General features: G+C 38.6%; 1 protein-coding gene across 5 annotated transcripts in view; it reads left to right on the forward strand.

Moving 5' to 3' along the window:
• The window catches only part of SYNE2 (spectrin repeat containing nuclear envelope protein 2), a 319,917-nt gene that overhangs the window by 63,633 nt on the left and 234,492 nt on the right, over positions 1-21,792 (forward strand). For all 5 annotated transcript variants that reach the window (XM_025442804.3, XM_025442803.3, XM_025442805.3 and 2 more), the window contains 5 exons: positions 11,077-11,138; positions 12,323-12,418; positions 12,511-12,588; positions 12,677-12,769; positions 17,181-17,362. In XM_025442804.3, the coding sequence (XP_025298589.1) occupies positions 11,077-11,138; positions 12,323-12,418; positions 12,511-12,588; positions 12,677-12,769; positions 17,181-17,362 (511 nt within the window). The remainder of the gene's footprint in view (positions 1-11,076; positions 11,139-12,322; positions 12,419-12,510; positions 12,589-12,676; positions 12,770-17,180; positions 17,363-21,792) is intronic.

Raw genomic sequence — 21,792 nt, forward strand, 5'->3', positions numbered from 1 at the left:
CAGTATCGAGGACATAGTGGACTTTCAATACATGTTTATTGAATGATTAAAAATCTTTCATCTTCTGGGAGCTACAATTTTTTCATTCACAAAATGCCTACTTGACTACTTCATTGGAAGGCTTTAATAAAATGATGTCACTGGTGCTTACCCTGAATTCCTATTTATTCCTGGACACAAGTTGTTTCAGCAAGCCTTCTGAGCCCCGTTAAGGGTGTCTTAGGATACTTACAAGTTATTATAGACTTATATCGAATTACGTTACATCAGTATCTCAGAGTTTATTTTTCATCACTATTTTTGCTAAGCCTTTCCTGTTCCCTTTGTTGTCTCAAAAATAAGTCACACGTATAAATCAGTCCAGTTACAGAGATGTTTCTCAAAAAGTCTGTGTGAATCCCTTGAATCAGAAACCTTGGGAGTTGGGACATAGAACTCTGAACTTAAACAATGACACTGAGTAATTTGCTGGCATTCAAGAGTGTAAGCATCCTAGATTTGTAATCATAGCACAGGTCACTTCTTTTGTGCTCCGGAGTTAGGGCTCAGGCTCACACGTCTAGATTTTCCAGAGAAAAGCACTCAGTTTTATAAAGTAGATGAAAGATACTGTGGAATAAGAAATATGTGTTAGGGGATCCCTGGGTGGCGCAGCGCTTTGGCGCCTGCCTTTGGCCCAGGGCGCGATCCTGGAGACGCGGGATCAAATCCCACATCGGGCTCCCGGTGCATGGAGCCTGCTTCTCCCTCTGCCTATATCTCTGCCTCTCTCGCTCTCTCTCTCTGTGACTATCATAAATAAATAAAAATTAAAAAAAAATTAAAAAAAAAGAAATATGTGTTAGAAGAAACGGAGTCATTTCTTTGATTTGTTCATTCCACAGATATTTATTGAGCAACTCAGATGAGTCAGAAGAGGATGAGAAAGAGGAGAGCAAATAGCACCCCAAATTCTAGGCATTTTATCTGTGTTATGGGTTTATTTGCATGTGCTAGAAATACAAGATTTGCTTACGCAGAGGGCCAGGAGCTATGTTCCAGGGAGGCTGGAAACAAAAGCCTCAGTGTGAAAATCTCAGGTGTTGCACAGGGTGTGGTTTGCTCATGTGGCAACATGAAGTGTCTGGATTCCACGCGCTAAGGCCCAAAGTAGAAATCATTTGTTGTATGTCATATATTTCCCGAATAAATTCAGTATTTAAATTTTTACCTTGGGGAAAAATAGCCACAAAACCCCACTCACTTCTCCCCAGCCATTTACTCATTTAACAAACATTTTCTGAATTCCTACAACATGGGGTAGGTGCTGCAGACAAAATGAGGAGCAAAGTCAGACCCATACTCTTAAGGAACCAGTAGGCTAATGAGAAGGTGCATATTAATTAAATAATCTCACAGATATTAGCTAATATTTTGGGGGAACAGCTTTATGAGATGTAATGTGAGATGTGAGTTATATACCAGACAACTCATTAGAACATTTTCATCACTCTAAAAAGAAATGCCATACCCTTTAGTTGTCATTCCTAAACCTTTCATCCTCCTTCCCTCAGACCTGGGCAGCCACTAGTCTGCTTTCCACTTCTATAGATTTCCTTAGTCAGGATATTTCATATAGTATGTGGTCTTTTGTGACTGTCTTCTTTCACTTAGCATACTAATTTCCTCTTTCTTCCATATTGTAGCTAATATCTATTTGTGTTCGACTAGTCATAGTCTGTGTGGGATTGGCAAACATTTTCCATAAAGGACCAGGTAGCAAAAATTTTAGTCTTCGAAGTCCATATGGTCCCGGTCACAACTACATTTTAACATGGAAGTAGCTACAGGCAATATGAAAACAAATGATTATATCTGTGCTCCAATAATACTTTATTTACAAAAACAGGTGATGGATCAGATTTGGCCTTCAGATTATAGTTTATTTGTTGACCTCTGATTTATATTGGTATAAGTACTTAATCCTACTAACAGCCCAAGGGGTAGGTACTAATATCCCCATTTTAAGTTTGGGAAGACTAAGGCACACGGCTAATAAGTGGCAGATATGGGAACCCAGGTAGTCTGGCTTTAGAGCCAGTGCTCTTAACCTTGTCAGTGATTACAAGTTGAGGAAAGTGCTAAATGGGGCAGGGGTGTGAGTATGGCTCTATGAAAACAAACAACAAAAGGGAAATTTACTTAGGTTTCCTTCAGGATGAACCACTGACTAAGACCTGAGTGAAAGTGGAAGTTGACTAGATGAAGGGAGGGGTGGTGGTATAAAGGGCTGAGCAGGAGGGAACATAGCTCATAAAGGCCTCGGAAGAAGATGGAGTGGCTGGAACACTGTGTAGAGGGGAGAGGAGGAGTGCAGTGTGCTAAACCTGGAGAAGTACCCTGGGATGGACCATGTAGCACCTCCTCAGCTGTTACTGACATTGCTCCTTATCCCTAGAGCAGAGAGAAACCATCAAAGTGGAAAGGAGAATAAGGTAAGTTCTACTGGCTGAAGCAGAGAATGGATTGAAGAAAGTAGAGCAGACCTGGTTGGTCATGGGAAGAGCAGGCCATGGCTGATGGCAGATGGGCCAGGAGGGCTGGGGGAACTTAGTGGTGTAGGAAGGAAGAGGATACCAGAGCTACACAGGAGCAAATTTGGCCTGATTTATGGGAGTCTGTACTTGGGGATGATGAAGGATCATGGTGTTAAATCTGTGAGGTGGAAACACTGGTGAGGATAGGTGTGGAGAGAGGGAGGGAGAAGGGGTTTGATTTTGGTCCTGGGATGCTGAATCTGATTGGTGAGTGCTGTTTTTTCCTTAGTGCCAACACAGATTCTCCAGGAGAGGAATATTGACATAAAAGTGTTGAGGCGGTACCCAGATGACGCAGTCAGTTAAGCTTCTGCTCTTGGTTTTATCTTAGGTCATGATTTTATGGGTCGTGGGATTTCATGGGTCCCTGCATCGGGCTCCACACTCAGCTGGGAGTCTGCTTGAGATTCTCACCCTCTACCCTTCCCCCTATATGCACTCTCCTTCTCTCTCTTTCTCAAATAAATAAATCGTAAAAAAAAAAAAAAAAAAAAAAAGAGTGTTGAGGTTGAGAGATGGTTGCATGCTGTGCTTGCGAGTTTTTAATCAGGAGTTACCTTCCAAACTCAGCTCTTCTCGTTCAGTAAGTGAGATCTCAGTCTTGGAACTATTTATTTTTCTTTTTTGCTGACTTGTTTAGTTTACTTCTGGTTGGTTGCAAGAAAATGTGTAGTAAATTGCCACCCTCCTTTTTCTGTTAGTTAATAGTTTCCTCTTTTATAGTTCAGTAACACACCTTTTCCTGTTTATTCTTCAAATATTTTAGGCTTTTCTTATTTTGATTTTGCGTGCCTGTGTGCTTTTATTCTCTTAATTTGTTTCTTCATTTATTTGTTTATCATCTCCATGAGAAAGAATAAAAGAGGTGGGCTTATTATTTTTAGTTCCCTTTCTATTCAGTAACAGCTTGATTAAGATTATTTGATATGGCTGTTGGGACACATGGCTAAAATGTGTTGCATTATTTTCCAAATTTAGTTATCCCTACCATTTCTGTCCCAGCCAACAGTGAGTTGGCAGTGTTGTTTTAAGGAATGGCAACAGCATCTCATTATAGTACCTGCCCTTTTGTTCAAGGCATTTTATTCATGGAAGAAAGAAATTGTCCAGGAGTTCTTAAAACAAGGACTGGGATAAAGCATAGGCCTAGGAAATGTTGTCAGTAAATTCTTCTCCATACAGTAAGACGGTTTGATTTTCCATACTCTTGATACTTACTGAGTTTTTCAATCAGCAAATATTTATTGAGTACTTCTTATCCACAAGGTACTGTGCTAAGGTGAAGCAAAACCACACAAGCATAAATATTTAACTTCAAGGTTATACATTGAGTGGGAGAGAAACCACACACCCTTACGTGACTCTGGTGACACAAGGCTGATATGAGCAGCAAGTAGTAATTATCATAAGGTAGAAGTAAGCTGTTGGATGATACATATTGGCATCCTTTAATAAAAATACAGATAGAGAGGTGCCTGTCTGGCTTAATCGGTAGAACAGGCAACTCTTTATCTTGGGGTCGTGAGTTTGAGCCCCATATTGGATATAGAAATTACTTAAAAATAAAATCTAAAAGCTGCAGGTAGAATAAGAGTAAACATACTATTTTACAACTTACTTTTTTTCAATTAAGAATATATCCAAACCAGCACATACGTATCTACTTTGTTCTTTTTTTTGGCCAGATATTTTTTGCTTACTTTCTGGTAAGCAAAAAATTTGGAAGGGTATGATCTCCTTTTAAAATATTTCTTATAGCTTAGCAGATGCGTTTTAACTTTAAGTAGTATACCTAAGTCTCTGCTTTTTGAATTACCAACTTAAAAAATGAAGCTATGTCATGTATAATCATTTAATTTACATATACATACATTCATTCAACAAATACTGAGTGCCTTCTACTAGTGAGATATTCTAGAAGCTTGTGACTCAGTGATCAACCCAAACAAATCCTTGCTTTTTTAGAATATATGTGCTTTATATTTAATCTATCTAGAAAGATGCACAGGAAACTGTTAATTAATGTTGTCTCTGGGGAAGGAAAATGGGATTTTTGAAGGAAGTTAAGATTAACCTTTAATTTTGAGTACTACTTGGAAAAATGTTTTATGAGTATTGTATATTACTTTCTAATAACAATAAGAAAAAAGTCCAGTAAAGTGTTGTGGGAGACTAGAACCAGAAGAGATTATATCTATTTCCCTTTAGAGAGGGAGGCATTTGAACAGACTATGTCTTATTTTAACAGATGTCAATTGAATGCCCACCGTGTATGTTGTGTTGAGTTTTTATGAATGCAGAGGGCCATGGGAGGATTGGCCATTCCAGAGGATACATAGCATGGCAATGGCACGAAATGCAGAAAAGAGTGAAACTTAACTGGGGAGTTGTGGATTTATAGTCTGCTAGAAAAGTAGGATAGGAGTAGAGAAGTCATGGGAGATGAGTCAAAAAATTAGATTGGAGCCAAACTATGAATGACCTAGAATGTTAGGCTAAGAATTTAGAATTTACTCGCTAAGGAATTAAGGAATGATCAAAAGATTTTAATGAGGAGAGTGACAGATCAAAAGAGTGAATCTGGAGCCAAGTGCAGTAAACCTGTTAGCAATAAACCAATAATAGGGAAGAAGAAATTCCTACATAGAAGGAGATTGTAGAGCTTTCTCAGTGAATTCATTCAGGAGAGGACATTCCTGGAGAAGCCACATTGTAATAATGCATTGTTCTGTGTTTAAATGAAAACGTAACGATTCTCATGTCTGAGGTAACTGCTTTTGAATTCTTTACTACCTTTCTACCGGGGAGGATTGCTGGAGTCAACATTTTGATTAATTAATTAATTGATTTGGAGGGAGGTGTCAACACTGTAGATGAACTCTTGTGCATCTGGGTCTTACTGCTCCCTAGTAGCCCTGGTAGTTTTTCTGGGAACTTTATAATGAATTTAAAATCCATACTCCTTAATTGGGCTTAACTCAATTTGTTTTCATGTAAGGTGTCTTCCAGCTAAGGGTATGTGTTGCCAGCTCACAAAAGGCAGATTGAATAAGGACAAACTCAGGGATTAAATGTATTTTTATGGTAATGACATCTAGAGAAAACCTTTGCCTAGAATGTCTTGCTTCTCAAATTCAGTCAGATATTTTCCAAGAATGAGAGTCAGAAATACCTACATAAACTTCACTATGTTTTTCTACATTATGCATATTTCTTGTTTGCCTTAAATATCAGGATAGAGAATTTCTCATTCTCCATTCTTTGGCATTTTATGGAGAAATATACCATTATAACATTTTATTATTCTCTTTAACTCTTTCACTTTTTATCCCTAACATCTGCTGATTCTATTCTCTACGTGCCATTTTGAGAAGAGTTTTATTATTTTATTAGAAACTTACCTCAGAAATTACAAAATAAAATCTGACAGTTAAAAAAAATCTCACCCACTCAAATTAAGTTGCTTTAAAGGAATCGGTTCTCAATTATTTTTTTCCCAATGGGTCAGTCTTTGAAAAGAACAAATGGTTACTTATCCTGCCATAGGGTGATCTCTTTGGCTCTGGTTCCTGTTGAATTAATACTGCTTTTCAGGGATAAGACAGTATAAAAATGTGAGAAAAGTGTGTCAAGGGATAAATAAAATGGCACATATGAAACCATTTAATTCAGCTGTTGCAAAAGTGTTTAATTGTACTGGGGCCATCTTTGTTTGCCATTAAGCAAAGAGTCCTTGTTGCATTTGAAGGGTTCTAATTTCCAGGTTAACAAGTTGTTCTCTAAATTTGGACAATGAGTTAGTTAAATAAAAGCCATCAAGTTTCTTTTCTAAATCCTTTTCTGAAGATTTCATTCGTGCTGTTTCCTTTGTTAACTGGAGATTACTGGTGGGGATTTGTTCTGACTGCTTCTCTTTTTGTCTCTCACCCTTCCCCAGTTTCTATTAGATTTTATCAAATTAAGACAAGAATAATTTAGGGTTTTCATTGGGCAAGTTTTGACTATTTTCAGTTGTAGTTTCTATCCTTGTCGGGATACATGTCAGTCCAACCTCAGATTAGGTCAGATGCCCCCAATTGGAACAATCTAGTTAGAGCACTCAGTGTTGTGCTAGCATTTTCCTCTTTCTTTTTCTTTTTTTTTCTTTTTTTTTTAAAGATTTTATTTTATTTATTCATGAGAGATGAGAGACAGAGACATCAGGCAGAAGGAGAAGCAGGCTCCATGCAGGGAGCCCGATGTGGGATTCGATCCCGGGACTCCAGCATCATGCCCTGGGCCAAAGGCAGGTGCTAAACTGCTGAGCCACCCAGGGATCCCCCGTTTTCCTCTTTCCAAGATGATTTTACCCACCTTCATATCTCCCCTCTCCCCCATGTAACTTTCCTAAAGTAAGTGCAGACTCTTATCTCCTAGACCTAGCAGCATTCCTGATTAGTTTCTTTTTCATATATCTCCTGGGAGGAAAAATCTCTCTTGGAAAAATCCCTGCTTTTTTCCATGGCCTTGATTAATGTACATTATGGGCAGGTAATTTGCTCCTGGAGTCATAAAAACTTGTTATCTCTCTTTTTTTTTTCTCTTGAGGAGCAAAATTAGCCTTCAATACAATTTTTTGTTTAAATCTGTAATGTTTAACTATACGTTTAAAAATACTGTTGTATCATCTACTGATACTAAGAGAAAAAGCAATGAAAATACATCCCAAAGATTGTAGAAGATGTTGTAACATTTTGAAGTAGGACAAAATTGTGGTTCTTTGTAATTCTTTTGTTTATATAAAACAAGTAACTTTTTAAAAAAAGATTTTATTTATTTATTCATGAGAAACACAGAGGGAGAGGAAGAGACACAGGCAGAGGGAGAAGCAGGCCCGATGTGGGACTCAATCCTGGGACCAGGATCACGCCCTGAGCTGAAGGCAGATGCTCAGCCTCTGAGCCACCCAGGCGTCCCACAAATAACTTTTGAAAGCCTAAACTATCCAGTTGGCTTGCCAGAACTCAATTCAGTTCAACTAATAATTATTGAGTATCATGTACTGTGTAAATCACTGGGCTATAACTAATTTAAGCTGGTAATGCAAAAAAATGAAATGGATTAAAAAAGGAAAAAAAAATCCAACAAGGCTAAGTGCATCGTTAATCTCTAATCAGCCAGGATTGTAAACACCCGAAAACACATTTACTCAGATTCTCTTCAGTTCCTCAACCTGAACTCACATCAGATTAAAAAAATTTTAAGAGCTCTAGTTAGATGTCATGCCAACAATTTCAGTCGTTACAACTGTGGTAGCTAGAGGTTCATAAAGGAGAGTGGAAGGGATCAAAGAAAAACATTAGAAGGTAGATCAGACAATTTTTAAAAAAAGGAATATAGACACATAAAGGTAGATTTGACTGTCTCAGTATAGTAAGTAAAGTATAACTATAATAATCAGTAAAATTATCCTTTATTAATTTTAATTTAATTATAATTTAGTTTTATTATTAATACAATCAATTTAATATGATTAATTAAAGTATTTTTAAAAAATTATTTATTTATGATAGTCACAGAGAGAGAGAGAGAGAGAGAGAGAGAGGGGCAGAGACATAGGCAGAGGGAGAAGCAGGCTCCATGCACTGGGAGCCTGATGTGGGATTCGATCCCAGGTCTCCAGGATCGCGCCCTGGGCCAAAGGCAGGCGCTAAACCGCTGCGCCACCCAGGGATCCCTAATTAAAGTATTATTATTCTTTTAGCAAAAGTTTCTTTAGAGTCTCTTCTTGGCCAGATTCCTCTAGGTACCCAGAATAGATCACAGACAAAACATCTTTGTCTATGTGGTGTTTATATTCTGTTGGGAGAAGAGCAAGACATAATAAACATATATAACTTACGTAAGATGTTAAAAGGTGGTAAGTGCTAGAAAAAAAGAGAGCTAATAAAGGGAAGCAGGAGTGGAAGGGTTACAGCTTTAAATAGGATGAAAGGCTTATGGGGATATCTGTAGAAGAGCACACCTGGGAGAAAGGACAGTTAGGGCAAAGCACTAAGGTGGGAATGTTTCTAGGGAGTTTGAGAAAAATAGGGAGGCCAGAGTGGCTGGAGTAGAATGAGCCTGGGGGATGAGCTGAGGGGGTGAGTGTCAGCCTTGCAGCTGTCTTAAGGAGTGAAGTGAGGATCCCTCAAAGGATTGTAAGCAAAAGAGTTTCCTAGTCTGAGTTAACGTTTTAGCAACATCACGCTGGCTGCTGCATTGAGAATAGTATTTTGAGGGCAAGACTGGAAGGAGGGAGACCTGTTAGAGATCTAGTGCAGTAATCCAGGTTGGGAGGTGGTGGGAAGTGGTCATATTCTGAAGGAGCACCAGAGAGGATTTCCCAAGGCATTGGATATGGAGTGTGAGAGAAAGGGAGAAGCCAGCTTGTGATGTAGAAGAAAAACTGAGAGTGCAGTGTCCAGTAAGGTGAAGGCTGACAATCAACCACTGGCTCTAGTCGGAGGCGGGGGAGGGTCCTTGGTGACCTGGATTCATGGTGACCTTGATGAGGGAGCAGCTGGAAAAGGATGGGAGGAAGGGTATCAGTGAGGGCAAGGACAGTGCAAAGCAAGCAGAATTCAATGGCTTCGAGTCGCTGATGGGTGTCAAGGGTGGTTGGAGTTGGGGCGCTGGAGGGGAGGAACTGAAAAGCTTAGGGCTGTTGTTCAGAGATGCACAAAATCAAGACTGCAAGGAGTTGCAGTTACTAGTATTGCTAAGGTGAGGGGTATGACCATGGTGGTCAGTGGTTGAAGCTGAGGAGAAGACAAGTTTATTGGAAAAGAAGAATACAACGGAGAGGCCAGGAAGTTGGGCGCTTCATCAGTATGTATGTTGAAATTGTCAAGACGTAGGAGTTGTATTGGAGAGAGGACAGTGGGGAAGGAACTGAAATCTTTGAGAAATGGTGAGGAGTGAACAGAGGCCAGTAGATGACAGTGGGCACAGTCTGATGACTTGAGAGTGAAAGCTGGAGTACTTCGGGGACAGAGTGGAGAATGATCTGGAAGCAGTAGCGAGGGGCAAGGACCCTGTGGTACAAGGGGAGTAAGAGGAAGCAGAGCCAGCACTTGAGTGGGCCAGTTTTCACCAAGAGCAGAGAGGCAACGCCTGCCAGAGAGGGTTTGGACACATGGGGGATTTTGCTGAAGGTGTACTCTGGGTTCACGATCAGTGGAACGGTTTCAGGAGTTAAGGAGAGGTGGGAGATGAGAAAAATGGAGGCGTGTGCAGAATCTTATGGAAATTGAGTGAGAGAACAGAGGGGAACCTGAGAGTCCAGGGCGTGTGTGCAGCACATGTGCGTGCATGTGTGTATGTGCGTGTGTGCTGGTATGAGACCTGGTGACCTCTAGGTAGATGGTGGTGCCAAGGCTGTGAGCCTTGGGCCCAGGGAGGAGAGGGTATCTGTCCCTTCCTGGGTGGCCAGCCAGGTGAGGACATCTGGGGAGATGGAAACTCAGTTCTGGTGTGCAGGGTTGACATGCCTGCTGAAGCTGGGGAGGGCAGAGGGCTGGTGGGGAGCGTGGTGTTGGTGTAGGGCCTGCTCCTGCCCCGGCGAGGAGGGGTAGACATACCCTGCGTGTTCAGATCTTCCCCTTGACTCCTGTCCTGTTAATAAGAGTAAATGCGGGCACTTCTCAAGTGAATCATTAACAGTCTCTGGAGGCGAGTGCTTATTACCTGATTCCTTGAGGAAACTGATGTTGCACAGCTACTTGGTACAGGGGCAGGATTCGAGCCTGGTGGCTCGGACTCGACTCTGATTGCAGCTCATTTACTGTTAGTGCAGTGGCAATATGTCCTCCGTGATAAATACTGTAAATATCAAGACTAAACTGTCCATGACTTTATGAGCCTTTTAAAATGTCTTCAGGTGTTCTGGGTTTGTTTTTAAATATATATGGCTTTTGCTTTGACTGCAAGTGCTTTGGGGTTGTGAAGTCTTCTCTCTCTTCACAGTTCCTCATATTGCACTGTCAAGGCCATATGGGAACTTAGTTCTTTTGTTGGTAAAAGTGTTAAAAATCATGGTCTCAGAGTGCCTGGGTGGCTTAGTCGGTTATACGTCTGCCTTTGGCTCAGGTCATGATTTCAGGGTCCTGGGATCGAGTTCTACATTGGGCTCCCTGCTCAGTGGGCAGCCTGCTTCTCTCTCTTCCTCTGCCATTACCCTTGTTTGTGCTCTTTCTCTCTGTCAATTAAATAAATAAGAATCTTTTAAAAAATCGTCTCTTGTCAGCTAACCTGCAGCGATAAAAAATATCTCATATCAACATGCTATTGCCAAAGCACTTCTTGAACAAACGTCTGAAATTCAGACCAAGTCCTAAAAGGCTGGAAAAGTTCTGGAATGTGTGCACATCTCCAGAGTGATAGACCTTTGAAGGTTTGTTATATTTGAAAGGCTTCTGAGGCTTATTTTATAACTGCTGTTGTCTTTTTTTTTGTTGTTGTTGTTGTCTTTTTTCAATAGCTGAACAGGAAGATACTCAGAAGAAAACCTTCACCTGCTGGATCAACTCACAGTTGGCAAAGGTGAGGAAAAAAATAGAGCAAATAAAGCTATAAACATATTTTAGTTATTCCTCCTTCCCTTCCTTTGGGCCCCAAAATGGCATTGGTGACATGTAAAAGGTTGAAAGAATGTGGTGAAGTCACCTTGACCTTGTTTAGATGTTTCTTATTCTTTCCCAACACAAAAAAGAGACTTTTGCTAAGGGTATGGGAGATAGTGCTCTAAAAATATTTAAGGCAGCAGCATCTTTTTAAAATCAAATATAATAATAATAGAATAACAATGGAGTGTTATATGTATAACACTCATATGTAAGGAGTGTTATATGTTAGACACTGTTCAAAGCTTTTTAAGTGAAATGAATTTGCATTGCATTTATGAGACTTGACAACATCCCCATGAGATAGTATTATTCCTGTTTAAAGAACAAGAGGGCAGCCCGGGTAGCTCAGCGGTTTAGCACAGCCTTTGGCCCAGGGCCTGATCCTGGAGACCCGGGATCAAGTCCCATGTCGGGCTCCCTGCATGGAGCCTGCTTCTCCTTCTCCCTGTGTCTCTGCCTCTCTCTCTCTCTGTGTGTCTCTCATGAATAAATAAATAAAATCTTAAAAAAAAAAAATAAAGAACACGGAAACTCAGGTACAAAGACGTTAATGTGACTTGCCCAAGGCCGCACCGCTTGTAAGTGATAGTGGTGGAATACAAACCCAGGCAGTTTGGATCCAGAGGCCTTGATCTTAATCACTGTCCATCCTGTCTCTCAGGGACACCATGTGCCTGGAATAATCTAGATACAAAATGACTGAGTCTCTCCTCACAGGCTATCTATCTCTGCCCAATGCAGTTCTAGAAGGGTAAATTCATAAACAGATTACTCTGGGAGTGTAATCTACTCCCCAAATAGGTCACTACTGGCTGATTTGAAATGCCATTAATGCTGCCTCCATGCACAGGTTTTAAGCTTTCAGTGAAAGCTACAAGAGTGCTGTGTTACTGGAAATTTGCCATGAGATAAATTAAGTTCGCTACTTCTCTTACCATGCTTTGATAAAGAACATTGTGTGTTCTCTATCATCCCGTTAATTAAAAATCACTACTGAATTAATGCTTTTGTGAAGTCACACAGCACATTTATGGGATCCTTAAAGGTATTATGTTTTTGGAGCAATGTTTGAATGAGTATTTTTCTTGTAACCTCTTGTAGCACATTCCTCCCTCGGTTGTATCAGACCTATTTGCAGACATTAAAAAGGGGCATGTCCTCCTGGACCTGCTAGAAGTACTCTCAGGACAACAGTTGGTAAGCTTTTTAAATGACATTAAAAAACCTTTTGTTGATTAAAAAATTGTTTTTCATATTTCTAAGTAATATATTTTGCTTGAATTTTGTAGCCTCGAGACAAAGGATCTAATACATTCCAGTGTAGAATCAATATAGAACATGCCCTGACATTCCTAAAAAACCGATCAGTGAGTATGAATTTCATCTGAAGATTCACAGGAGAAATTAATGCTATAAAATGTTTTCTCCTTTTAACCCATGTTTCTTCTTTTCCAGATCAAGCTAATAAATATTCATGTTACTGATATTATAGATGGAAACCCATCCATTATTCTTGGCTTAATTTGGACAATTATTCTGCACTTTCATGTAAGTAGTTTGATGATGTGAAAGCTATTTCTGTTCTAATTACTGCAGTATGAAATAAGTGTAATGCAATAAAATTCAGTCCAGAGTTTCTTCTGGAAACAAGACACTCTGGAAATCTTGACAGGTAGATCTTTGGCCATTTATGTTATTTTGCATTTGAAAATTGAATGCTGAATTATGATATCTTACATTATCCATAGTATCAGCACCAGTCTGAATAGAACCTGCCATGATAAAATTTTGCCTATTGTTTACTTACTCTGGCAAGAGATAGTAGGATGCTTTTGGAGTGGATTTTTTTGAAAACTAACCCACTAAATTTGTAGAATCTCCCAGTTTTGTTCAATCTAATAATACCACAACACCTAGTCCTATTCAAGACTGATTCATGGGTTAATTTCATGCCATAAATATATTTGAACACCTACTGTGTGCTAGTTTTTGTGCTATGAAACCAAGAAAACAGCAAAGACAGTTATAGTCCAGACTTTATGATACTTATGACTGATAAATATATTCTCCAGACCTGTGATTCTGAGTTAGTGGAGATTTTCTGCTGCAACCTAAAAGTTGCATGTTCTATATCTCTATAATTACCTTGAAAATAACATTAAGGGATCCCTGGGTGGCTCAGCAGTTGAGTGTCTGCCTTCGGCCCAGGGCATGATCCTGGAGTCCCAGGATCAAGTCCCACATTGGGCTCCCTGCATGAAGCCTGCTTCTTCCTCTGCCTGTGTCTCTGCCTCTCTCTCTCTGTGTCTTTCATGAATGAATAAATAAAATCTTTAATAAAAAAAAAGAAAATAACTTTAAAAATTATGTAGGAAATAAATGCTTATTTTATAAAAATTAGAAAATAACTAATTTGTATAAAAATTAAAACATCTAAAAATAAGATTATATATGTTTTCTGGATACCCACATTTGAAGTTGCAGTAGAATAAAATGCATGAGGATGATGAAAACCAAATTTAGAATTGTGTTTTTTTCCCTCTGGAAAAGGAAGGAAATGGAATTGCAGAGGGAAAGACAGAAGGCTTAAACTGTGTCAGTGTTTCATCTCTTTAAAAAAATATGAACCGAATGTGGTAAAATGTTAAAATTTGACAATAATAGGCATTTATTATATTTTTTCTCCGTACTTTCCAGGGTATTTAAAATATAATTAAAAATTTCAATATAGATAATGAAAACCAAGTAGAGTCACCAATAATTCTACCAATCACTGATAAGCACTAAATAATTTGGTATATAGATTTCATGATATGTGCAGCAGGAAGGAATTTATATATTCATCTATCTATCTATCTATCTATCTATCTATCTATCTATCTATCACATGGAATGGTCATGCTATCCAAACTGTTTTCAGTCTCTTCTAATGAACATCTTTCTGAATTCATACATATTTGTTAATGGAGGCCTAGTGCTCTATTGCAAAGAACTATATTTAATTAATTAACAGTCAGAATGTTCACAGTTTTACGATTGTAAGCAATTCTAAAAAGACTACCGTTCATAAAATGTTTCCATACAATCATAATTATTTCCATGACCTAGTTTCCTAGAAGTGAAATTGGCCATAAGTCTTGCTTTTTTTTTGTCTTCGTATTGCTAATGTAAATAAACTTTTGTTGAAGTATAACATACATAGAGAAAAATGCACACATTTTAAGTGGTGTAGAGCTTGATGTAGTCTTATAAATTACATCCATGTAACTACCACCCAAGATAAAAATAGAGAACATTGCCCGCATTCCAGAGTTCCTAGGTGTTTCTTCCAGTCCTTGCCCCATTCCCTAAAGAAAACCATCATTTTGATCTCTTATCATTGTTTAGCTTAGCATCTTTATTTCCCTATAAAGGAATTATAACTGAATTGGTTTACATACACTGTATACTCTTGTGTCAGATTTATTTCACTTTACATAATCTATGAGTTTCAACTTGACACTGTTATTGGAATTTGTGAATTCCTTGCTCCAATCCTCGCTGATACTTGACATTAAAATTTTTAAATTTTAGCTATGCTATTGTGTATAATGATTTATAGAAGTTTTAAAAAATATTCTGGATACAAGTCCTTTGTCGAATATCTATAAATTGCAAATATCTTCTCTGATTCTGTGGCTGCCTTTTCAATCTTTTAGTGAGTGAATAGACATGCATGATTTTAATGTAGTTCAAATTTATCAACTTCCTTTTTTGGTGGCTAGTACTTTATATGTCCTCTAAAGAAATCTTTCCTTTTGTCAGCAGCATGGAGATAGTCTCTTATGCTATTTTCTTGAATAATTCTGTCCAAATTGGACTTTCTTCAATGATAGAAATGTCCTGTATTCACTGTACAAGACAGTAGCCACTAGTTGCTTGTGGTTGTTAAACACTTGAAATGTGACTAGTATGACTGAGGAATTAAATGTTTACATTTAATTTAATTGATTTAAATTAAACAGTCACATGTGGTTAGTGACTATTATATTGCACAGTGCAGTTCTAAAAGCTTAATAGTTTCACATTTTACATTTAGACCTACAATCTTTTGAGAATGAATTTTTTTGAGTATGTTATATTAAAGCAATCAAAATTATTTTTTTCCATATGGCTATCGAGTTGACCCACTACCATGTATTGAAAAGACCATCATTTTCCTAGTGTACTATAGGGCCAATAAATTAAAAAAATCAAGTAACCATATATGTGTGGCTCCCAATCGTCAGATTGTCAGTTCTGTTCCACTATTTATCCTTGCAAGTACTATACTATATCAATGTCTATAGCTATATAGAAAGTCTCGATATCTGATCGTGTCCAACTGTTCTTTAGAATTATTTTGTTTATTGCTTACTCTTTGCATTCTCATATAATTTTTAAAATTGAGATGTAATTGACATATACCATTGTGTAAGTTTAAGGTATACAACATGTTGATTTGATATTCGCATAAATTTTATAAATAACTTGTCAATTTACATGCATACGATCTGTTGGGATTTTAATGAGGATTGCATTAAGTGTATAATTTGGAAAAAATTGACATCTTTAAAATATTACATTGTTTAATCCATGAATACAATATTTTTGTTACTGCTCTGTTCAAAATAGTTTCTTTTTTTTTTTTTAAGATTTATTTATTTATTTATTCATGAGAGACACAGAGACAGAGAGAGAGGCAGAGACACAGGCAGAGGGAGAAACAGGCCCCACATAGGGAGCCTGATGTGGGACTCGATCCCAGGTCTCCAGGATCACGCCCTGGGCCGAAGGCAGACACTCAACCGCTGAGCCATCCAGGGGTCCCAAAATAGTTTATTTTCATTATGATTTCTTATTTGACCTCTGGGTTTTATAACATTCTTTGCTTAATATTCAAATATTTGGGGATTTCGTTTATTATATCTTTATTACTGATTTCTAGCTTAATTTCAGTGTGGTCAGATAATATTATCTGAATGATCTCAGTTCTTCAAAATTGCTGAAGCTTGCTTTATGACTTAGCATCGTCAATTTCAGTAAATATTTTATATGGGTTTGAAAAGAATGTTGATTCTGCCATTTTAGGTACAATGGGATACGCCAATCAGATCCACTTTGTTAACTGTGTTGGTCACATCTACTATTACTGGTATCTGGTGGATCTATTAATTATTAAGACGTGTACTTCTTTCAACAATACTTGCTACTGTGTTTGTAGATTTATATTTTAAAGTTTTCCATAGGTATTATCTTACTGCCCTCCAAAAAATCTGAACCAACTTATGTGCTTACCAGCAATATGTAAAAATCCACTTTCTCATACTTTTACTAGAGGATGCCATCACTTGATATTAACTTTTAAAATTTTTGCCCGTGTTATAAATGAAGAAACTGTCCTCTTGTTGTATACATTTGGCTTTCTTAAATGACTATGAGTTTATTTTCCACATACTTAATGGCAGTTTTTTTTCTTTCTTGGAACTTCTCTCTTATGTATTTGACTGTTCTTTCTGTATGTATATTTGTTTCTTAATGGTTTATAATCAAGGATTCATTTTAACTAAGCCAGTCTCTCGGAAGACTTTCTAGACTAGAATCTCAAATTAGTTCAATTCAGTTTAGAGTGACAGGTGTTGAGCACCAGCGAAGTGCTCTGTAAGCATCTTAGAGGGATGAATAGTCCAAGAGAGCTTGCCCTCAAGGTGGAATGCAATACCTGAATAAGGGCAAGGAGTTACCCAAGTCCATGGAAAGAAGCCTAAGTGCACAAAAGGTGACAAATGCTGTTATTCAAAGATTTGTCTATTGCTTATTTCACCATGAGTAGCCCCTCACTGTTATAGGATACTTTTTTTTAGTTCTTGTTTTGGCAAAGGTTTTGCCTCAGTGCTACTAATTTATGATTTGTATGTGTTGACTATTATGTCTTCCTTAGATTGAGGAGCTTGCCCGGACTCTTTCATGCAATTACAATCAACCTTCCCTGGATAGTGTGAGTGTGGCAGACTCATCTCCTACCTCAAGTCCTCCAGCTAAGAAATGCTCCAGAGCCCAAGAAAGATGGCAGATGTCTGCAAAGAAGGCTCTTCTCTTGTGGGCTCAAGAGCAGTGTGCCTCGTAAGTAGTTTGCTATGACCACAGGAGACACACAGGGCAGCTTTATCCACTACACAGCCCTACTGACTCCAGGTCTGAAAATCAGGCTGACTAGGTGTAACACCCATCTAAACACTTTCTACTCCTAAAAGGTAAATGTTTACCAACCTCCTTCTCGGAGTGAATTGTACAATATAGAGGTTCATGAACTCAGCCATTTTTGGTTTCAAAGGCAGCAGATGATGCTACTGGGTAACTTCCCTCACCTCCACCCGTGTTTAGGTGGACTGTTACTGTGTAAAAATAAAGCGGTCTTCAAGTATCCTTTTCTTTAGGCATAATTCCCCTATGCAACCAGGAGATGGATTCAAATCCCAAACATTTTACCACACTAGGAACTCTTTAAAAGTCAGGACTACATCTTTATTGACTGTGAATCCTCAGAACCTAGCATAATGTGAGTTCATAGTAGGTGCTCCATAAAATGTATATTGAAGGAGTGAATGAGCAAATGAAGGAATAAGTAATCAACACATAAAATTATCTTTTGGAGCTGTATCTGATTACATTAAAAGACCATAGTACCCATTGTTTAGACATTTGTAGCTCAATTAGAGAACAGAAGCCAGAGAATAGGATTTGTTTTAAAGAGTAGGGATGATGAAAGGAAGTTACTGCTCAGAAATTCTATTTTACAAAGAAAAAGGTTTTTTTTTTTTTGTTCTTGCGAGGCATTTACTCTGTCGTTATAAGCACTTGCTGGGATAGGATTTAGGAAAAATAAGGAGTTAGGATGCAGGGGAACTCACCACGAAATGAGCTGTGGAGTTCAAAAGGCATTCCTTGTCATATCATAGCATTGTCTGGATAAATAGAGGCATAAATATGTCACTAAGGCCTCTTAAATAGCAGGCTTCTGAGTAACATCTTCCCAATGAAAGGCTAAGATGCTAATTTCTGCCTTCAGCCTTACCTTTCTTTGTCATTCATCCTTTGCATTTCATGAGGAACAAAAAAACCATGTATCTTATGAGGTTTTTTTTTCTAAATTTATTTATGATAGTCACAGAGAGAGAGAGAGAGAGAGAGAGAGAGAGAGGCAGAAACATAGGCAGAGGGAGAAGCAGGCTCCATGCACCGGGAGCCCGACATGGGATTCGATCCCGGGTCTCCAGGATCGTACCCTGGGCCAAAGGCAGGCGCTAAACCGCTGCGCCACCCAGGGATCCCGAGATTTTTTTTTTTTTTTTAAGAGTTTATTTATTAGAGAGAGAAGAGCATGAACACAAGCAGGGAAGTGGCAGAGGGAGAGGGAGAAGCAGGCTCCCCACTGAGCAGGGAGCCCGATGTGAGGCTCTATCCCAGGGACCCTGGAATCAGTATCTGAGCTGAAGGCAGCCACTTAACCGACTGAACCACCCAGGTACCCTATCTTATGAGGTTTCAAGTATATCAAATGAACTTTTTCTTCAATCTTCGAGAGACAATTTTACTTCAGTTTTCTACCATGCGTGAAAGCATTATCAAATCATATTCAGACTTGTTTCATTTACCGGTAAGTAAGTTTCTTTAAAAAAAAAACCAAAACATTTTATTTATTTATTCATGAGAGACACAGAGAGAGACAGAGACACAGGCAGAGGAAGAAGCAGGCTCCTCACAGGGAGCCCAATGTGGGACTTGATCCCGGACCCTGGGATCACGCCCTGAGCCAAAGGCAGATGCTTAACCGCTGAGCCACTCAGACATCCTGGTAAATAAGTTTCAAACCAGTTCAAAGTTCAAATATGATCTTTTTCTCCATGTCTTTCCTTGCTTTTCAACTATGAGCTCTGCTAAACTTACCAAGATGTAGTAAATCATTCTTAAGTAATTCATCAGGAGTTTATTTTTGTTTTGGCCATCATTGGTGATATTATTAGGTAACTTTTATTTCAGTATTCTACGATACTCTGGAACTCATCTGAGTTCCAGAGTATAGTTAGACTATGTTGTAAGAAATATATTCTCTTATTTCTGAAGGAGATGAATTGAGGCCCTTGTTTGCAACTTCTAAATGAGCTTAGATCCTGCCAATCACTTTGGAGCCCTAACCTGCCCTCCATAACACCTGGCAGCCGGTGCAGGTCCATATAGAGCTGACCTCACAGTCTGGTGCTTTACTGAAGGCAGTGTCAGCACTTAGCTATTTCTGACCCCCACTCTGCCCTGCCCTCAAATGAGGGCGGTGGCCTTCATCCCTTTAGCTAGTTTTGCTTAGCATCTAAGCGCACTTCCTGAGGCTAGAATCCTGGATTTGAATCCTAGTTCCCTGCACTTTCTAACTGGTGACTTCTGATATTTAATATTTTTGAATTTCCTCAATCGTAAAAATGTGGACAGTACTAACACTTCTTAGGGTTATTATGTGTATTATAAGAATTACTTTTTAAAGAGCATTTAGAACAGGGACACCTGGCTGGCCCAGTGGTTGAGTGGCTGCCTTTGGCTCAGCTTGGGATCCCCGGGTTCTGGGGTTGAGTCCTGCATCAGGCTCCCTGCAGGGAACCTGCTTCTCCTTCTGCCTATGTCTCTGCCTCTCTCTGGGTGTCTCTCATGAATACATAAATAAAATCTTAAAAAAAAAATAGAGTATTTAAAACAGTTTCTGGACACAGCATGGACCATGTAAGTATTTGTTAAACAAGACAAAAGTCACTGAATAGAATACTATTTTAGTTTATCACAGTCATAGTTGAGACATTTTTTCCTAAGGGATTCAGGAAAGGCCATGTCGTCAGAAGCTGATTTTCTCCAAAAGTTTTTACCATTTGATTCATACTTTAAATTAGTCCATTGAATTTCCTTGTGTTTTTTGTGAGATATTAAATTGTTCTGGAATATTGTTTTGGAATATTTCCCACATTTTGTATGCACCTATAGTTGTTCTGGAATATTTCCCACATTTTGTTCTGGAATATTCCCCACATTTTGTATGCAGCTAGCTATACTCTTATAATATCCTCACTGCTCCCTTGTCAAATACAGATTAGTGATTGATGGAGTGATTTGAAATATGTATATTAAGCACTTTTATATGCCAGACACTGTTTGGAGATGAGTCTACTGTGATAGTCAAGAAATATAAGGCCCTTGCTCTCCAGGGCCTTGTGCCTGTAGCAGATGGATCAATATGATAACTACAGTTGGCAATAAGCTCAGGGACCTTATGATGATGATTGAGAATGCTGAGAGTAGGAGGATGGCCTTTATCTGAGGTGGTCATGGAGTGTCTTTCTGAGGAGGAGACCTTTGAGCTGAGGCCTGAAGGAGAAGGCTTCAGGTGTATGAAGATCTAGGAGAAAGAGCATCCAAGCAGAAGGATTAAAAAGAGCACGGTGTTGAGAAACAGGAACAAATCCAGCATAGCTGCCACATTGTAAGAGAGGAGATGTAAGAGTAGGAGTGGGAGGCAGGGGCCAGAGTGAGAGATACTATTCTGACAAGTGATGACAAGGGTGGTTTTTTTTAAATAATTTTTTTATTGTAATAAAATAACATGAAATTTATCATTTTAACCATTTTTAAGTGTACAATTCAATGGTGTTAAGTGCATTCACATTGTAATGTAACCAGCACCACCATCCATCTTCAGAACTTTTTTCATCTAGTAAAACTAAAACTACTCCCCACCCTCCCCTTCCCCAGCCCCTGGCAGCCAGTGGTCTACTTTCTTTGTCTATGAATTTCACTACTGTACGTACCTTAAATGAGTGGAATCATATAGGATTTGCCCTTTTGTGACTAACCTCTTTCACTCTGCATTAACATCTTCTAGGTTCATCCATGTTGCAAGATGTGTTAGAATGTCCTTCCTATTTAGGGCTGAGTAATATTCCATTGTATGGACACTGCATTTTGTTTATCTGTTCATCTGTGATGACTAGTTTTAAGCAGGGGAGTGGCAAGGTCTATATCCAATGAGCTACTGGCCATTGACGTGGCATAGTGTATCATTTAAGTTGTTATAATGAGAAAGATTATTGTTTCCTCTGGAGAAAGGAAATTAACTACATGTGGGGATCTAAAGTCAGTTGTAAGCCAACAGATTGTTGAATGGAGAGCATTAAACTTGAGTGCATATTGTCATTTGGAGAGCTTTTAAAGACATAGATTTCAGATCTACCTCCAGAATTTAATGGGGGTACGTTTGGGGTTGGATCCGACTGAGAATTTATATCTCTAGCACTTGCAGCCCAGGTGATGCCAGTGATGCTGGTCCCAGGGCCACACTTTGAGAACCAGTGTTCTATAGTATCAGACATAGCATTTGACTTCAATCTGACCACAAGATTGAAAGAAAATATTTTCCTCGGATGATTTATATTATTCACTGAAATTTGTTTTAATTACTATTGAATATAGTGGATGTGCTTTGATAAATTTTTAAAATAGTATTTATCATGTTTTTG

The sequence above is a fragment of the Canis lupus genome, chromosome 8, assembly GCF_003254725.2.
Source record: "Canis lupus dingo isolate Sandy chromosome 8, ASM325472v2, whole genome shotgun sequence".
In the NCBI taxonomy this organism is placed as follows: domain Eukaryota; kingdom Metazoa; phylum Chordata; class Mammalia; order Carnivora; family Canidae; genus Canis; species Canis lupus.